Here is a 14108-nt window from a genome sequence, read left to right on the forward strand (position 1 = left end):
TTGAGCTATAAATGCTCACGCTGAATATTTAAGCTGGTTCCAGCACATCCCTGGTTATATTACCTTATAAGGATCAGCTAATTCATTTAATTCTTCTAAGAATTATTTATTGAGTACATTCTATAAAAATCCAATTTGTCAATTTCATCTGTATAATATCTCTGCCCTCTACTAAAGATGCTTCACCATAGCATGCAAATGATCCCAGGTTCTTTAAGGCAGACAATAGAACCTAACTGCTATAAGGTTTAGGTATCAAGGAAAGGCTGACTTGCAGGAAATGGCATGTACCTGTTTTCTGAAACCCCAAGTGACCCATGAGGGGATGAATTTTTTAGACAGAAACTCAAGGAAAGCATTTCCTAAGGCATGGAAGGTTTGTAACCTGACTGAATGAAGGGATTGCTCTTAGTGACCCAATCCCTTGAAGGGCTGAATTATTTTTAAAGTAATATCTCTCACATATTTCTCTCCTCTTTCCATCCCTGCTATTGCCACCCTCATCTTTTTTTTTTTTTGCAAGGCAATGGGATTAAGTGACTTGCCCAAGGTCACACAGCTAGGTAATTATTAAATGTCTGAAGCTGGATTAAGTCCCGGGTCAATGCTCTATCCACTGTGCCACTTAGCTGCTCCTGCCACTCTCATATTGCCAACCCTTCCCCACCCCCCATCCCCCATCACCTTGCACTTGGATAATAGCAATGATTTCCTAAACAGTATCCCTAACTTTTATCTTAGTTGATTAGAATTGTAAGGTAGTTAGAGATCCTTAAACCTTCATTTGAATAAGATAAAGCTGCTCCCCCAAAAGATGAAGTGATATACCTAAATTCATATAGCTTGTGACAGAATCTCAACCACAGATCATCTAACTGTTCCCCTTTCATTTTGTACATTTTAGTAAGAGTAAAATGTGAGTAGGACTGATTATGTTCCCACCTTCCTCTTTTTCCTCATACCCCCATATATTCCAAAATGTTCAGGTGTTCCCTCTTGCCTATCAAATACCATCTAAACTCTTTAACCTGACATTCAGAATCCTTCACAATCAGGACCCTCCCTTTCCTCACATACTTTGCTTTATTCTATTCAATTCAACATGCTTTTATAAATAGGCATTAAGCTAAATGACATTTCAGCAGGAATCTCACAAAATGAAGCAGGGCTTAGTTGTAAAGTATTAATGTCACTGGGGATAAAACAGTTTTGGTTAAGACATTCCCAAGTAGCATGTACCTGTAGTGGAGCCAATGCAAATATAATCCACCAGAAAGACAAAGAATGAACACATTGTTCTCAGAGACCCTTCTAGCTCCATAAGTATCTTAGAATCATCAGCTTATTCAGTTGGCAAGACTTTCCAAAATGATAGTCACAAACTTGAGAATAGCAGCAAATGAGATTTCTGAGTGACTGGAATGCTTGACCTCTGGCCTCCAAACTGACTTAGATCTTTATCCCTTTTTTTGTTTATAAAGATTATTGTATTTTGGAGGGTTTGATGAAGATTCGCCTTCATAATGAGGAAACTTGGCAGAAGTGTCTGGACTTTATGGAGCATTGCAAGGTAATGACTCCAGAGAACATTGCTTATCTTTGAGAATTCTTATAGGTGCAGAATTCTTATGATATTGTAATACTGGTCAACATTAATGCAAGTACAAAAAGATAAAATCAAATCAAATCAAAAGAATACAACTCAAAGGGGTAATGCAAACAACACCTGGTAAAATAAAAGATTCACTGAGGGGCTGACTAAATCCTCAAATCTGAACCAAAAAAGCTAAATATGTTCAGGAAGACTGAAGTTGGCTGGAACTCTGGGACAACTTGAAAAATTAAAGGATCTTATTTTTTGGTAATTGGAATGGCAAAATTTTTTGCAAAATTACAGGAATTAAAACTAGTGTTTCCTTTTGGGACAATTCAAAGTGGTATGCTTTTTTTTTAAATGTTACTATATTAATAGGATTGGGAAATTTTCAGGTGGGAAAATTCCCTCTACTGATGCAAGTAGACCCCATTCCATCAATTTATTGCCTTAGAAGCTTGTGTAGACATGGAGAGGTTAAGAAACATGGCTAGATGTACACATCCAGTCTATTTCTGAGACAGGATCTGATCTCAGATCTTTCTTTAAGGCCAACTCTCCAATTACTGAAGCTGCCTCTCATTTGAATAAATACTAGTTGAATTGAAAGGACAATGTAGAACCCTGGACAACAGGAAATAATTTGGAGTTGCCAATAAATACCAAGAGTAGTCACTGATATCTTACAGAGAGAGTAACACTGTTGAACTGGTCATGCTGTTTGAATGCCAAGCATACACTTGCCAAAAAGATTAGTTTATGGAGAACTCACACAGGGCAAACACTGACAGTAAGGTCAGGAAAAGAGATTCAAGGACACTCTCAAGATCTCTCTTAAGAACCTTGGAATTGATTATGCAACATGGATGACACTGGCACAGGACTGCCCAGCATGGTAGGTCTGCACCAGAGAGGGTGCTGTGTTCTCTGAGCAAAGCAGAATTGAGGTAGTCAAAAAAATGTGAGAAGTGAAAGTTCGAGAACTCACCCCAAATGTTCACGTGGACCATTTGTCCTCAACCTGTGGTAGAACATTCTGAATTGTATTATCATTGTATTGATCTGATCAGATACAGTCAGACACACTGTAACTTGACTCTAAAATGGTGATGTTTTTGATCTTGTTCCAGACCAAAAGACAACTACTAACCCAACTCTGCAGTAGTATGCTAGTAAATGTATAACAAATACTTCTTGGGGGGGGGATATGCACAAGACACTTTTATGTTTAATCTACATTGATACTTTCTCTAGTCCTTTCTAGATGATCAGCAGAACACTAAATCAAGCCCTGATTTATAGCGTCTGTCAATTTCCAAAGTGTCAATTTTCATGCTGACAAATCACTAATTGGCTGTTGGGATCATGTTCAAGCTGACACCAGCACACTCTGAATATATGTACAACATGTTTCTAGGAGTAAAGCATAACAAAAAGAAAACAGGATAAAGTGTTTCTTAGAAGTTTTGTGCATTATCCAAAGGGCAGTTGACACATTTCCCTTTTATTCACATGCTTTTCCTTCTAGATTTCTTAGGAAGAGGTGGTTGGTATTTTAAGTAGTGCTGTTGAGTGTTTATTATGCTTACAATGTCATGAATTTAACTTGTTGTTTTTAGAAACAATTGCTGGACTGGAAAGTTTTTTCATCAGAAGAGATAGAAAATTCCATGGGTCATGCCTTCTTCCAGATGATTGGAAACCTCCAGAATCAGGTGGAAAGCGAATTGGAAATGATGAGTGTAAGTCTCTGAAAGGAACTTTTCAATTAGGAAAAGTTGAGTCTCACTTCTCCTTTGACAGGAATATTACAAGACATGTCCCAGCTACTAAAGAGGTAATGCTCATGACGATTCTTTAAATTTAGTAAATTAAGTAGCATGAGATAGCTTTCCAAGTGATTGTTTAGGTCTTGATTTTCTTCCCTCCAATCCCAGGTCATTGTATTTAGTGAGGACTAAATAAGATTTACAAGGTACTTTGTGAACCTTAAAGGGCCATATAAGTGAGATTTTTGTTATTATTTTGTTAATTGACTTGGGTATGATTTCTGACTTTTGGAGAATTTAAGTCAGCTGGTTGCACAGCTTGATCTTATTTCCTTAAAAATGATTTTCTTAAGAGTGTAAAATTGACTTTCCCTTTGTTCATTGTGTTATTCTGCTAAAATGAATATCTAAAAACTTCAGTGCTTGCTCAATTCTTTTTTTTTTTAGTTTTTTGCAAGGCAGTGGGGTTAAGTGGCTTGCCCTAGGCCACACAGCTAGGTAATTATTAAGTGTCTGAGGTCGGATTTGAACTCAGGTACTCCTGACTCCAGGGCCTGTGCTCTATCCACTGTACCACCTAGCCACCCTCAATTCTTTTTTTTAAGAAAAAATTCATTTATTTTGAGTTTTACAATTCTCCCCCCCCCCCCGTTCTTGCTTCCCTTCCCCCACCCCCACCCCCACAGAAGGTATTCTGTTAGTCTTTACATTGGTTCCATGTTATACATTGATCTCAGTTGAATATGATGACAGAGAAATCATATCCTTAAGGAAGAAAAATAAAGGATGAGATAGTAAAATTACATAATAATATAACACCTTTTCCCCCCTAATTTCACTGTAATAGTCTTTGGTTTTTGTTCAAAGTCCATAATTCTTTCTCTGGATACAGATGGTATTCTCCATTGCAGATAGCTCAAAATTGTCCCTGGTTGTTGCACTGAAGGGATGAGCAAGTCCATCAGGGTTGATCATCACCCCCATGTTGGCTGTTGGGGTGTACAAGGTTTTTCTGGTTCTGCTCATCTTGCTCAGCATCAGTTCATGCAAATCTTTCCAGGCTTCCCTGAATTCCCATCCCTCCTGGTTTTTAATAGAACAATAGTGTTCCATGACATACATATACCACAGTTTGTTAAGCCATTCCCCAATTGAAGGACATTTACTTAATTTCCAATTTTTTGCCACCACAAACAGGGTTGCTATAAGTATTTTTGTACAAGTGATGTTTTTAACCCTTTTTATCATCTCTTCAGGGTATAGACCCAGTAGTGGTATTTCTGGGTTAAAGGGCATACACAATTTTGTTATCCTTTGGGCATAATCCCAAAATGCTCTCCAGAAAAACGGGATGAGTTTACAGCTCCACCAACAATGTATTAGTGTCCCAGATTTCCTGTATCCCTTCCAACATTCATCATTGTCCTTTCTGGTCATATTGGCCAGTCTGAGAGGTGTGAGGTGGTATCTCAGAGATGCCTTAATTTGTATTTCTCTAATAAGTAATGATTTGGAGCAATTTTTCATATGACTATGGATTGCTTTGATTTCCTCAGCTGTAAATTGCCTTTGCATATCCTTTGGCCATTTGTCAATTGGGGAATGGCTTGTTTTTTTGAAAATTTGACTCAGTTCTCTATATATTTTAGAAATGAGTCCTTTGTCAGAAAGACTAGCTGCAAAAATTGTTTACCAATTTACTAGATTTCTTTTGATCTTGGTTACAGTGGTTTTGTCTGTACAAAAGTTTTTAATTTAATGTAGTCAAAATTATCTAGTTTGTTTTGAATGATGTTCTCTATCTCTTCCTTGGCCATAAACTGTTTCCCTTTCCATAGATCTGACAGGTAAACTACTCCTTGATCTTCTAGTTTGCTTATACTATTTTTTTTATGTCTAAATCCTGTATTCATTTGGATCTTATCTTGGTATAGGGTGTGAGGTGTTGGTCTAATCTAAGTTTCTTCCATACTAACTTCCAATATTCCCAACAGTTTTTATCCCAATAGCTGGACTCTTTGGGTTTAATCAAACAGCAGATTACTATAATCATTTCCTGCTATTGCACCTAGTCTATTCCACTGATCCATGACTCTATTTCTTATCTAATACCAGACAGTTTTGAGGACCAATACTTTATAATATAATTTTAGATCTGGTAAGGCTAAGCCACCTTTTGCACTTTTTTCTTTGAATCCTTGGAAATTCTTGACTTATTATTTCTCTATATAAATTTACTTACAACTATTTCTAACTCATTAAAGTAATTTTTTGGAATTTTGATTGGTAGGGTGCTAAACAAGTAGTTTAGTTTTTGTAGAATTGTCATTTTTATTATATTAGCTCGACCTATCCATGAACAGTTGATGTTTGCCCAGGTATTTAAATCTGATCTTATTTGCGTGAGAAGAGTTTTGTAATTGTTTTCAAAAAGTTTTTGAGTCTGCCTTGGCAGGTAGTCTCCCAGGTATTTTATTTTGTCTGAGGTTGCTTTGAATGGGATTTCACTTTCTAGCTCTTTCTGCTATATCTTGCTAGTCATATATAGAAATGTTGAGGATTTATGAGGGTGTATTTTATATCCTGCTACTTTGCTAAAGTTGATAATCATTTCTAGTAGTTTTTTAGATGACTTTTTGGGATTCTCTAGGTATATCATCATGTCATCTACAAAGAGTGAGAGTTTTGTCTTCTCCTTCCCTGTTCTAATTCCTTCAATTTCTTTTTCTTCTCTTATTGCTGAAGCTAACATTTCTAATATGATATTGAATAGTAGTGGTGATAATGGACATCCTTGTTTTCACCCCTGATTTTATTGGGAATGCCTCTAGCCTATCCCCATTGCATATAATGCTTGTTGATGGTTTCAGATAGATACTGCTTATTATTCTAAGGAACAAACCATTTATTCCTACACTCTCTAGTGTTTTTAGTAGGAATGGGTGCTGTATTTTATCAAAAAACTTTTTCAGCATCTATTGATATGATCATATGATTTCTGATAGGTATATTATTGATATAATTAATTATACTAACAGTTTTCCTAATATTGAACCAACTCTGCATTCTTGGGATAAGGCCTACTTGATCATAATGTATTATCCTAGTGATAACTTGTTTTAATCCTATCCTAATCATTTAGCTAAAATTTTATTTAAGATTTTTTGCATCTATATTCATCAAGGAGATAGGTCTATAATTTTCTTTCTCTGTTTTAACTCTTCCTGGTTTAGATATCAACACCATATTGGTGTCATAGAAAGAGTTAGGCAGAGTTCCATCTTTCCCTATTTTTCTGAAGAGTTTATATAGAATTGGAACCAATCGTTCCTTAAATGTTCAGTAGAATTCACTTATGAATCCATCAGACCCTGGAGTTTTTTTCTTAGAGAGTTCAATGATAGCTTGTTGAATTTCTTTTTCTGAGAAAGGGTTGTTTAGGTATTCAATCTCCTCTTCATTTAACCTGGGCAATTTATATTTTTGTAAATATTCATCCATTTCACTTAGATTATCAAATTTATTGGCATAGAGTTGGGCAAAATAATTTCGAGTTATCACTTTAATTTCCTCCTCATTGATGGTGAGTTCACTTTTTTTCATTTCAGATACTAGCAATTTGGTTTTCTTCTTTCTTTTTTTTAATCAAGTTGACTAGAGGTCTATCAATTTTATTTTTGTTTCATAAAACCAACTCTTGGTTTAATTTATTAGTTCAATGGTTTTCTTGCTTTTGATTTTATTAATTTCTCCTTTAATTTTTAGAATCTTTAATTTGGTATTTAATTGGGGGTTTTAATTTGTTCTTTCTCTAATTTTTTTTAGTTGCATATTTAGTTCACTGATTTCTTCTTTCTCTAATTTATTCATGTAAGCATTTAAAGATATAATATATCCCCTGACAGCTACCTTGAGTATATCCCATAGGTTTTGGTATGTTGTATATTATTGTCATTATCTAGGATGAAATAATTAATTCTTTCTATAATTTGTTGCTTGATCCACTCATTGTTTAAAATGAGGTTATTTAGTTTCCAATTAGTTCTATTAGTTCTGGGTCTATATCTCCCTGGCCCAGTATTGCATATTATTTTTATTGCATTGTGATATGAGAAAAATGTATTCACTATTTCTGCCTTTCTGCAATTGATCGTCAGGTTTTTATATCCTAGTACATGGTCAATTTTTGTGTAATTGGCTGCTCAATTCTTTATGAAATCACATTTAAATTCTTTAGCCTGGCATTTAAGATCCTCCACAATCTGTCAATAATCTGCCTGTATCACACAGCTATATGTGTCATAGGTAGGATTTGAATTTAGCTTCTAGTGGCTTCAAGGCCACTAGATTCCACACATTGCTTCCCACATACTTATACAAAATTGGATTACAATATCAGAGTCTTAGAAATGGAAGTTACTTCAGTGGCCATCTATAAGCAGTCCTTTACTTATAGATGAGGAAACTGAGGACCACAGAAGTTTAGTGATTGTCTGAGGTCACACAGGCAGTAATTAGTATAGTGATAATTTCAGTCAATCAACAAACATTTATTAAGGGCTTACAATGTGCCAGATCCTATATTATACATTAAAGATATAAAAAGAGGTGAAAGGCAGTCCCTGCCCTCAAAGAACTCATAATCTAATGGGACTGTCAATTCAGTTCTCAGCCTCAATAAATATAATGTATTTTAGGGGTGTGTAAGTGTGGCTAGCATCTGAAAAATTCCAAAAGCCTCTTAAAGGTGGTTTTGCCTTAACCACCTACTATGTGCAGGCAATGCTTATATAAGACACGTGGTCTTCTGCCCTACAGAATCATATGGAAATGAGATAAATACAGATAACTTACTATATGACAAGTATATCAGAAAAGTACAAAGCAGGGTTTTATGACTTTCAAAGGGGAAAGGTTATTATTGATGGGAAATGAAGGATGGCTTAGGAAGACATTAAGTAATGTGACCTGAGCCTACTGACTTTGGCAGATAATTGCATATGATGAGAAAAAACTGGGAGATAGTATTTACCTATATACAAATTGTGAAATTCAAACTAAGTCTCTAGGCAACTCATTCAACTGCATATTCTTTACACACTTGTGTTGTAAATTCCATAAGAAATGCTTTGTATCTTCTATTATTCCCTGAATTTAATCTGCAATAACTGAGCATAAAGTCACTTCCTCAATGCTCTTATCTCTAGTGGATGAGTAATAAAGAATGCTCTTGGCTCTATAAGAATCTACATGTTGGGAGTGGCTAGGTGGCACAGTGGATAGAGCACTGGCCTTGGATTCAGGAGTACCTGAGTTCAAATGTGGCCTTAGACACTTAATAATTACCTAGCTGTGTGGCCTTGGGCAAGCCACTTAACTCCATTGCCTTGCAAAAAATAAAAATAAAAAAAACTAAAAAAAAAGAATCTCCATATTGTACAGTACCTTAGAGGAGGTTTAATCCCACTTTCTACTTCATACAGGAAATTCCTCTGTAGCTTTTCTGACATATGAGCATCTAGTCTCTGCTTGGCATTCTAGTGACAGGAGTTCATTACCTCTCTCACAAGGCAGCTCATTGCTTTGTTGAACAACCAATTGCAAGAAAGTCAAATAGTTGGAATCACCTAATGTGCTGTCTCTTTATTTTATTTATCTGGGATAGAAAGCAATTTCAAGATCATATTGGACGTTTCTGTAGGGCTGACTTTAATTTAACTGAATATATCCTATGTGTAAAGAATTGTGTATTTAAAAGGGTGTAATTAAAATAATCTAAAGAACAGTGTTCCCTCCTCATTTTGTTCTCAAGGAAAACAACGTCTAGCATACATCCCATACTGCCCAGACTGTGATAGTTGAAATACAGTACAGAAAAGCAAAATGAAAACCATAAACCCAAAAGAAGTGTTACTGAATGTCTCCTATGTTATCCACAACTAGTAACCAAGATAATGAATATAAAAGCCTCCATTAGTAATGGTGGATGAGACACAGATTCTGCTTCATGAGGGGAAACAGACACTGAGACACCATGAGGTAGTCCTCTTCTGCTTCTCTTCCTCCTCATTCTATTTTGTAATCCAACTCTGACCCCTAGGATTCTGACTGCTCATTGATGAGCACTGTCCTTCTCTGACCCAGATCTAGGTCTTCCTTGCCACTTCCCAGCTCTTTCTATGCCATTCTTATCCCCTCCCTCCTTTTTTAACTCTAACTCAGAATAGTAATCAACTCCACACCACTATTTCTAGAAAAGACATGTCCAAAGATGACATAAACAAGAAAAATGACCATTATTGGAAAGATTACAGGAAAGCATACTCGTGTACCATTAGTGTTATTATAAATCAGTTTGGCCATTCTGGAAAGCAATCAGGGACCAGACTCAGAAATTCATTGAATTGTGCATGGCTGGCAATACCACGTCTAGGTTCATATGTTCAAAAATAATATTCAGGATGGCACAGAACTGGAAATATAGGGGTAACATATCAGCTGGGGAATGGCTGAATAAATTCTGATTCATGATTACAATGAAATATTATTGTGTCATAAGAAATCATCAAATAAACAGTTTCAGTAAAAACTTGGAAAGATCTCTGTGAACTGATGTAAAGTGAGCCAGAACCTAGAAAATATTTTTACTTCATTATTTAATAAAGTAAGCAGTATTAAATCTCCATCACGAAAATGTCAGGGAGTTTAATAATAACAGCTAGCTCACACACACACACACACACACACACACACACACACACACACACACATATATATATATATATATATATATGGCTTTAAGAATTTCTTTTTTAATTGATATTTTATTTTATTTTTCCAAGTATATGTTATGAAAGTTTTTCAACATTCATCTAATGCATATGCATATTTATGTTACATAATTTCCTTCCATCCTCCCATCCCATTCCCCTTCTTTCATCAGTGAACAGTCTGGTAAAATTGTACATATACATTTGTGTTTAACATGATTACAAATTTTCATTTTCTGTATGAGGAATTAGAACTAAAGGAAAAGAAAGAAAACATGAGATAGGAAGGAAAAGCAAGAGAATTTTTTTTTAAATAAAAGCAGTTTTCATTCAGATTCTATAGTTTTTTGTTTGTTTTTTTCTGCCACTGAATGTGGATAGCATTGTCCACAATAGATCTTCCAGGGTTGTTCTAGCTCTCTGAACTGCTGAGATGAGTTGTATACTTCAAGGTTGATTAATTCTCAGTGTTGTTGTTAGTGTGTGCAATGTTCTTTCACTTCTGCTCCCTTTGCTCAGCATCAGTTCCTGAAATTTCAGTGCTTCTCAGGAGTTTGGCCATTCATATTTTCTTACAGAACAATGTACTCCATAGCATTCATAACTTGTTCAACTACTGCCCAATTGATGGGCATCCTCTCAATTTCCAATTCTTTGCTACTACACAAAGGGTTGCCATGAATACTTTGGAAATGTGGGACTTTCCTCATTTTTTTATGATTTCTTCTGGATATAGGTCTAGTGTTGCTGCTGGGTCAAAGGGTATGATAAGTTTTATTGCTCTTTGGGCATAATTCCATATTGCTCTCCAGAATGGTTGTATTAGTTCTACCAACAGTGCTTTAATGTCCCAAGTCTCCCACAACCTCTCCAACATTGATAGGTGGAAGGTGGTACTTCATAGTTATTTTAATTTGCATTGATTCTTTTCAGTAATGATTTGAAGCAGTTTTTCATATAATTATAAATAGCTTTAATTTCTTTGTTTGAAAACTGCCTGTTCATATCTTTTGACTATTTACCAATTGGGGAATGACTTGTAACCTTAAAATTTTGATTCAGTTCTTTATATATTTTAACCTTTATCAGGACCCCAGCTATGAATATTATTTCCCAGCTTTCTCTTTTCCTTCTAATCTTGGCAGCATAACTTTCTCCCTTTTCCATAGATCTGACAGAGTATTTCTTGATCTATTAATTCATCTATGGTGTTGCTTTTTATATCTAAGTCTTGTACTCATTTTAATCTTATTTTGGTATAGGGTGTGAGATGTTGAATCTGTGCCTAGTTTTTGCCATACTATTTTCCAGTTTTCTCAACAATTTTTGACAAATAGTGAATTCTTATCCCAGAAACTAATGATTTGGGTTGTCAAAAAGTAGATTACTATAGTCATTCACTCTTTCCTTTGAACCTATCCTAATTCATTGGTCCATTACTCTTTTTCTTAACTGGTACCAGGTAGATTTGATGACTACTGCTTTATAATATAGTTTTAGATCAGGTAGAGCAAGGCCACCATCTTTTACATTTTTTCAAGAGTTCCCTTGATATTTTTGACCTTTTGTTAATTCAGATGAATTTTGTTACTATTTTTTCTAGCTCTGTAAAATGTTTAGTAGTTTGATTGGTATGGCACTGAATAAGTAATTTAATTTGGGTAGAATTGTCATTTTTATTATATTAACTTGACCTAACCATAAGCAATTAACTTTTTTTTCAGTTGTTTAGATTTGACTTTATTTGTGTGAAAAGTGCTTTATAATTGTGTTTATAGTTTATGTAGAATTGGAATTAATTGTTCCTTAAATATTTGGTAGAATTCACTTGTAAATCCATCTGGACCTGGAAACTTTTTTTTAAGGAGCTTGTTGATGGTTTCTTCATTTCTTTTTCTTAAATGGAGTTATTGAAATATTTTATTTCCTTTTTCTGTTAATCTGGGCAATAAGTAATTTGGCATACAATTGGGCAAAATAGCTATCTCTTTAATTTCCTCCTTGGTGGTGAGTTCACCCTTTTCATTTTTGATACTAGTAATCTGGTTTTCTTCTTTATTTTTTTTAAATCAGATTAACCCAAGGTTTATGTACTTTATTGGTTTTTTCATAAAACCAACTCAATTTTATTTATTAGGTCAATAACTTTATTGCTTCCAATTTTATTAATCTCTTCTTTGATTTTCAGAATTTCTAATTTGGCATTTAATTGGAGATCCTTAATTTGTTCTTTTTCTAACTTTTTTAGTTGCATACCCAGAACTTGGAGAAATTTATACAATAATAGCATTGTAAATTTAAAAATCTTTGAAAGAAAAAAAAAACAAAAAAGAAGGAAAAGGGATCAGTTGTCTTAAATAATCATTCCTACCTGCCTGTCATTTCCCTGATGGATCTGGAGCAGGGAAGAATGGAGTTCAAAACCAGCCTCAGATGTTTAGTAGCTATGGGACCCAGGAAGAGTCATCTCCATTTCCTCATCTGTAAAATGGAGATAATGGCACGAGGATCAAATAAAATAATAATTATAAAATTCTTAGTGACAATATTTGATATTAGCTATTATTTATATAATTAGTGCTTAACAAAGTATCTGGCAGTTTGTAAGTGACCATTTGTTCAGTTGGGTTGTCTCCCACCTCTTATTCCCTAAGATGATGGTTTCCTATTTTAACTCATCATTCTTGATAAACAAGATGTCTGGTTTTCATTTTTTTCCTCATACTTGTACTGTGAAATTAGTTTACTGGGATTGAAAGGGATACCCTCTTGGTGAGCCAGTTGTGGGGAGGGGAGGAGGAAGATGGGGCACTTCTCCGCAGTCCCATTGCTTCTTGAGCTCTTTGGTACCTCTAGTATGACCCCTAATCTCAGGTGACATGCTGTGAAGCAGGCCCTGTAGGAACTAATCTATATTCATTAAGAAACCAGATTATAGGCCAGAGCTAAACCCAGACCCCTCTTGCCACTTCTGGGTGAGAAAAGAATTTGGACTCCCATCAGCTATGATCTACACCTACCCTCCATGACAAAAGAACAGGAGGAGCCAGAGCTGGCTGTCAAATCACTCCCCTTAAAATGAATGGAACCCTCTAATCCCATCCAAACACTCACTATCCTGTCACTGACTGCTCTATCACCTTTCCATCACCTAGTCCCACCCCTGTCTTCTTCCTTATTGGGTACAAAGCAATGGCTACTTAGTTCCCTCACTTTGGGGCAAATTATCCTGGCCTCAGTAGTTTGCCCCAGTATAGTTATGGTTCTGGAAATATCACTTCCCAGAATTGAAATGGGAGTCTTATAAGTATATTAATTAATTTACAGCAAATGTTTATTGGACATTTGCCAGCACAGGCTAAATACTGTGCAAAGTATGCTAGATATGAAGTCAAAGGAATTGAGTTCTCATGCCATATATCAGAAATTTATTATGTGACTTTGGCTGAACTTCTCTGGGCCACAGTCTTCTCACTGTTAAATAAGGTGATAGTGTTATTGTTTAGTCATGTCCAATTTTTCATGGATCTATTTGAGTTTTTTTTTGGCAAAGATACTAGAGTGGTTTGCCATTTCCTTCTTCAGCTCATTTTATAGATAAGGAAACTGAGGTAAACAAGGTTAAACAATTTGTTCAGGGTCACACAACTAGTAAGTGTCTGAAGCTAGATTTGAACTCAGGTTTTCTTGACTCCAGGTCCCATGCTCTTTCCACTGTGCCACCTAGCTCCTAAATTAAGGATTAGGTAGAATAAGATTCCCTTGTTGTTGCTTTCAGTCATGTCCAATTCTTTGTAACCCCTCTTGGGGTTTTCTTGGCAAAGATACCTGGTGTGTCAATTTCTTCTCTAGTTCATTTTTCAGATGAGGAAACTGAGGCATAGTGACTTGCCCAGATCACAAGCTGCTAAGTATCTAAGGCTGGATTTAAATGCAGGATGTTGAGTCTTCCTTGACTCCAGGCCCTGAACTTTA

At 35.4% G+C, this 14108-nt stretch overlaps 1 protein-coding gene across 6 annotated transcripts in view; it reads left to right on the forward strand.

The window, feature by feature from the left end:
• CCDC180 (coiled-coil domain containing 180) overlaps positions 1-14108 on the forward strand; it is a 126426-nt gene that overhangs the window by 27846 nt on the left and 84472 nt on the right. For all 6 annotated transcript variants that reach the window (XR_012473562.1, XM_074210796.1, XM_074210795.1 and 3 more), the window contains exons 12-13: positions 1482-1570; positions 3214-3336. Coding sequence is in view for 5 of the 6 variants with exons in the window: in XM_074210796.1 (XP_074066897.1) it covers positions 1482-1570; positions 3214-3336 (212 nt within the window). In the remaining variant the exon portion in view is untranslated. The remainder of the gene's footprint in view (positions 1-1481; positions 1571-3213; positions 3337-14108) is intronic.

The sequence above is a fragment of the Macrotis lagotis genome, chromosome 1 (assembly GCF_037893015.1).
Source record: "Macrotis lagotis isolate mMagLag1 chromosome 1, bilby.v1.9.chrom.fasta, whole genome shotgun sequence".
Lineage (NCBI taxonomy): Eukaryota > Metazoa > Chordata > Mammalia > Peramelemorphia > Peramelidae > Macrotis > Macrotis lagotis.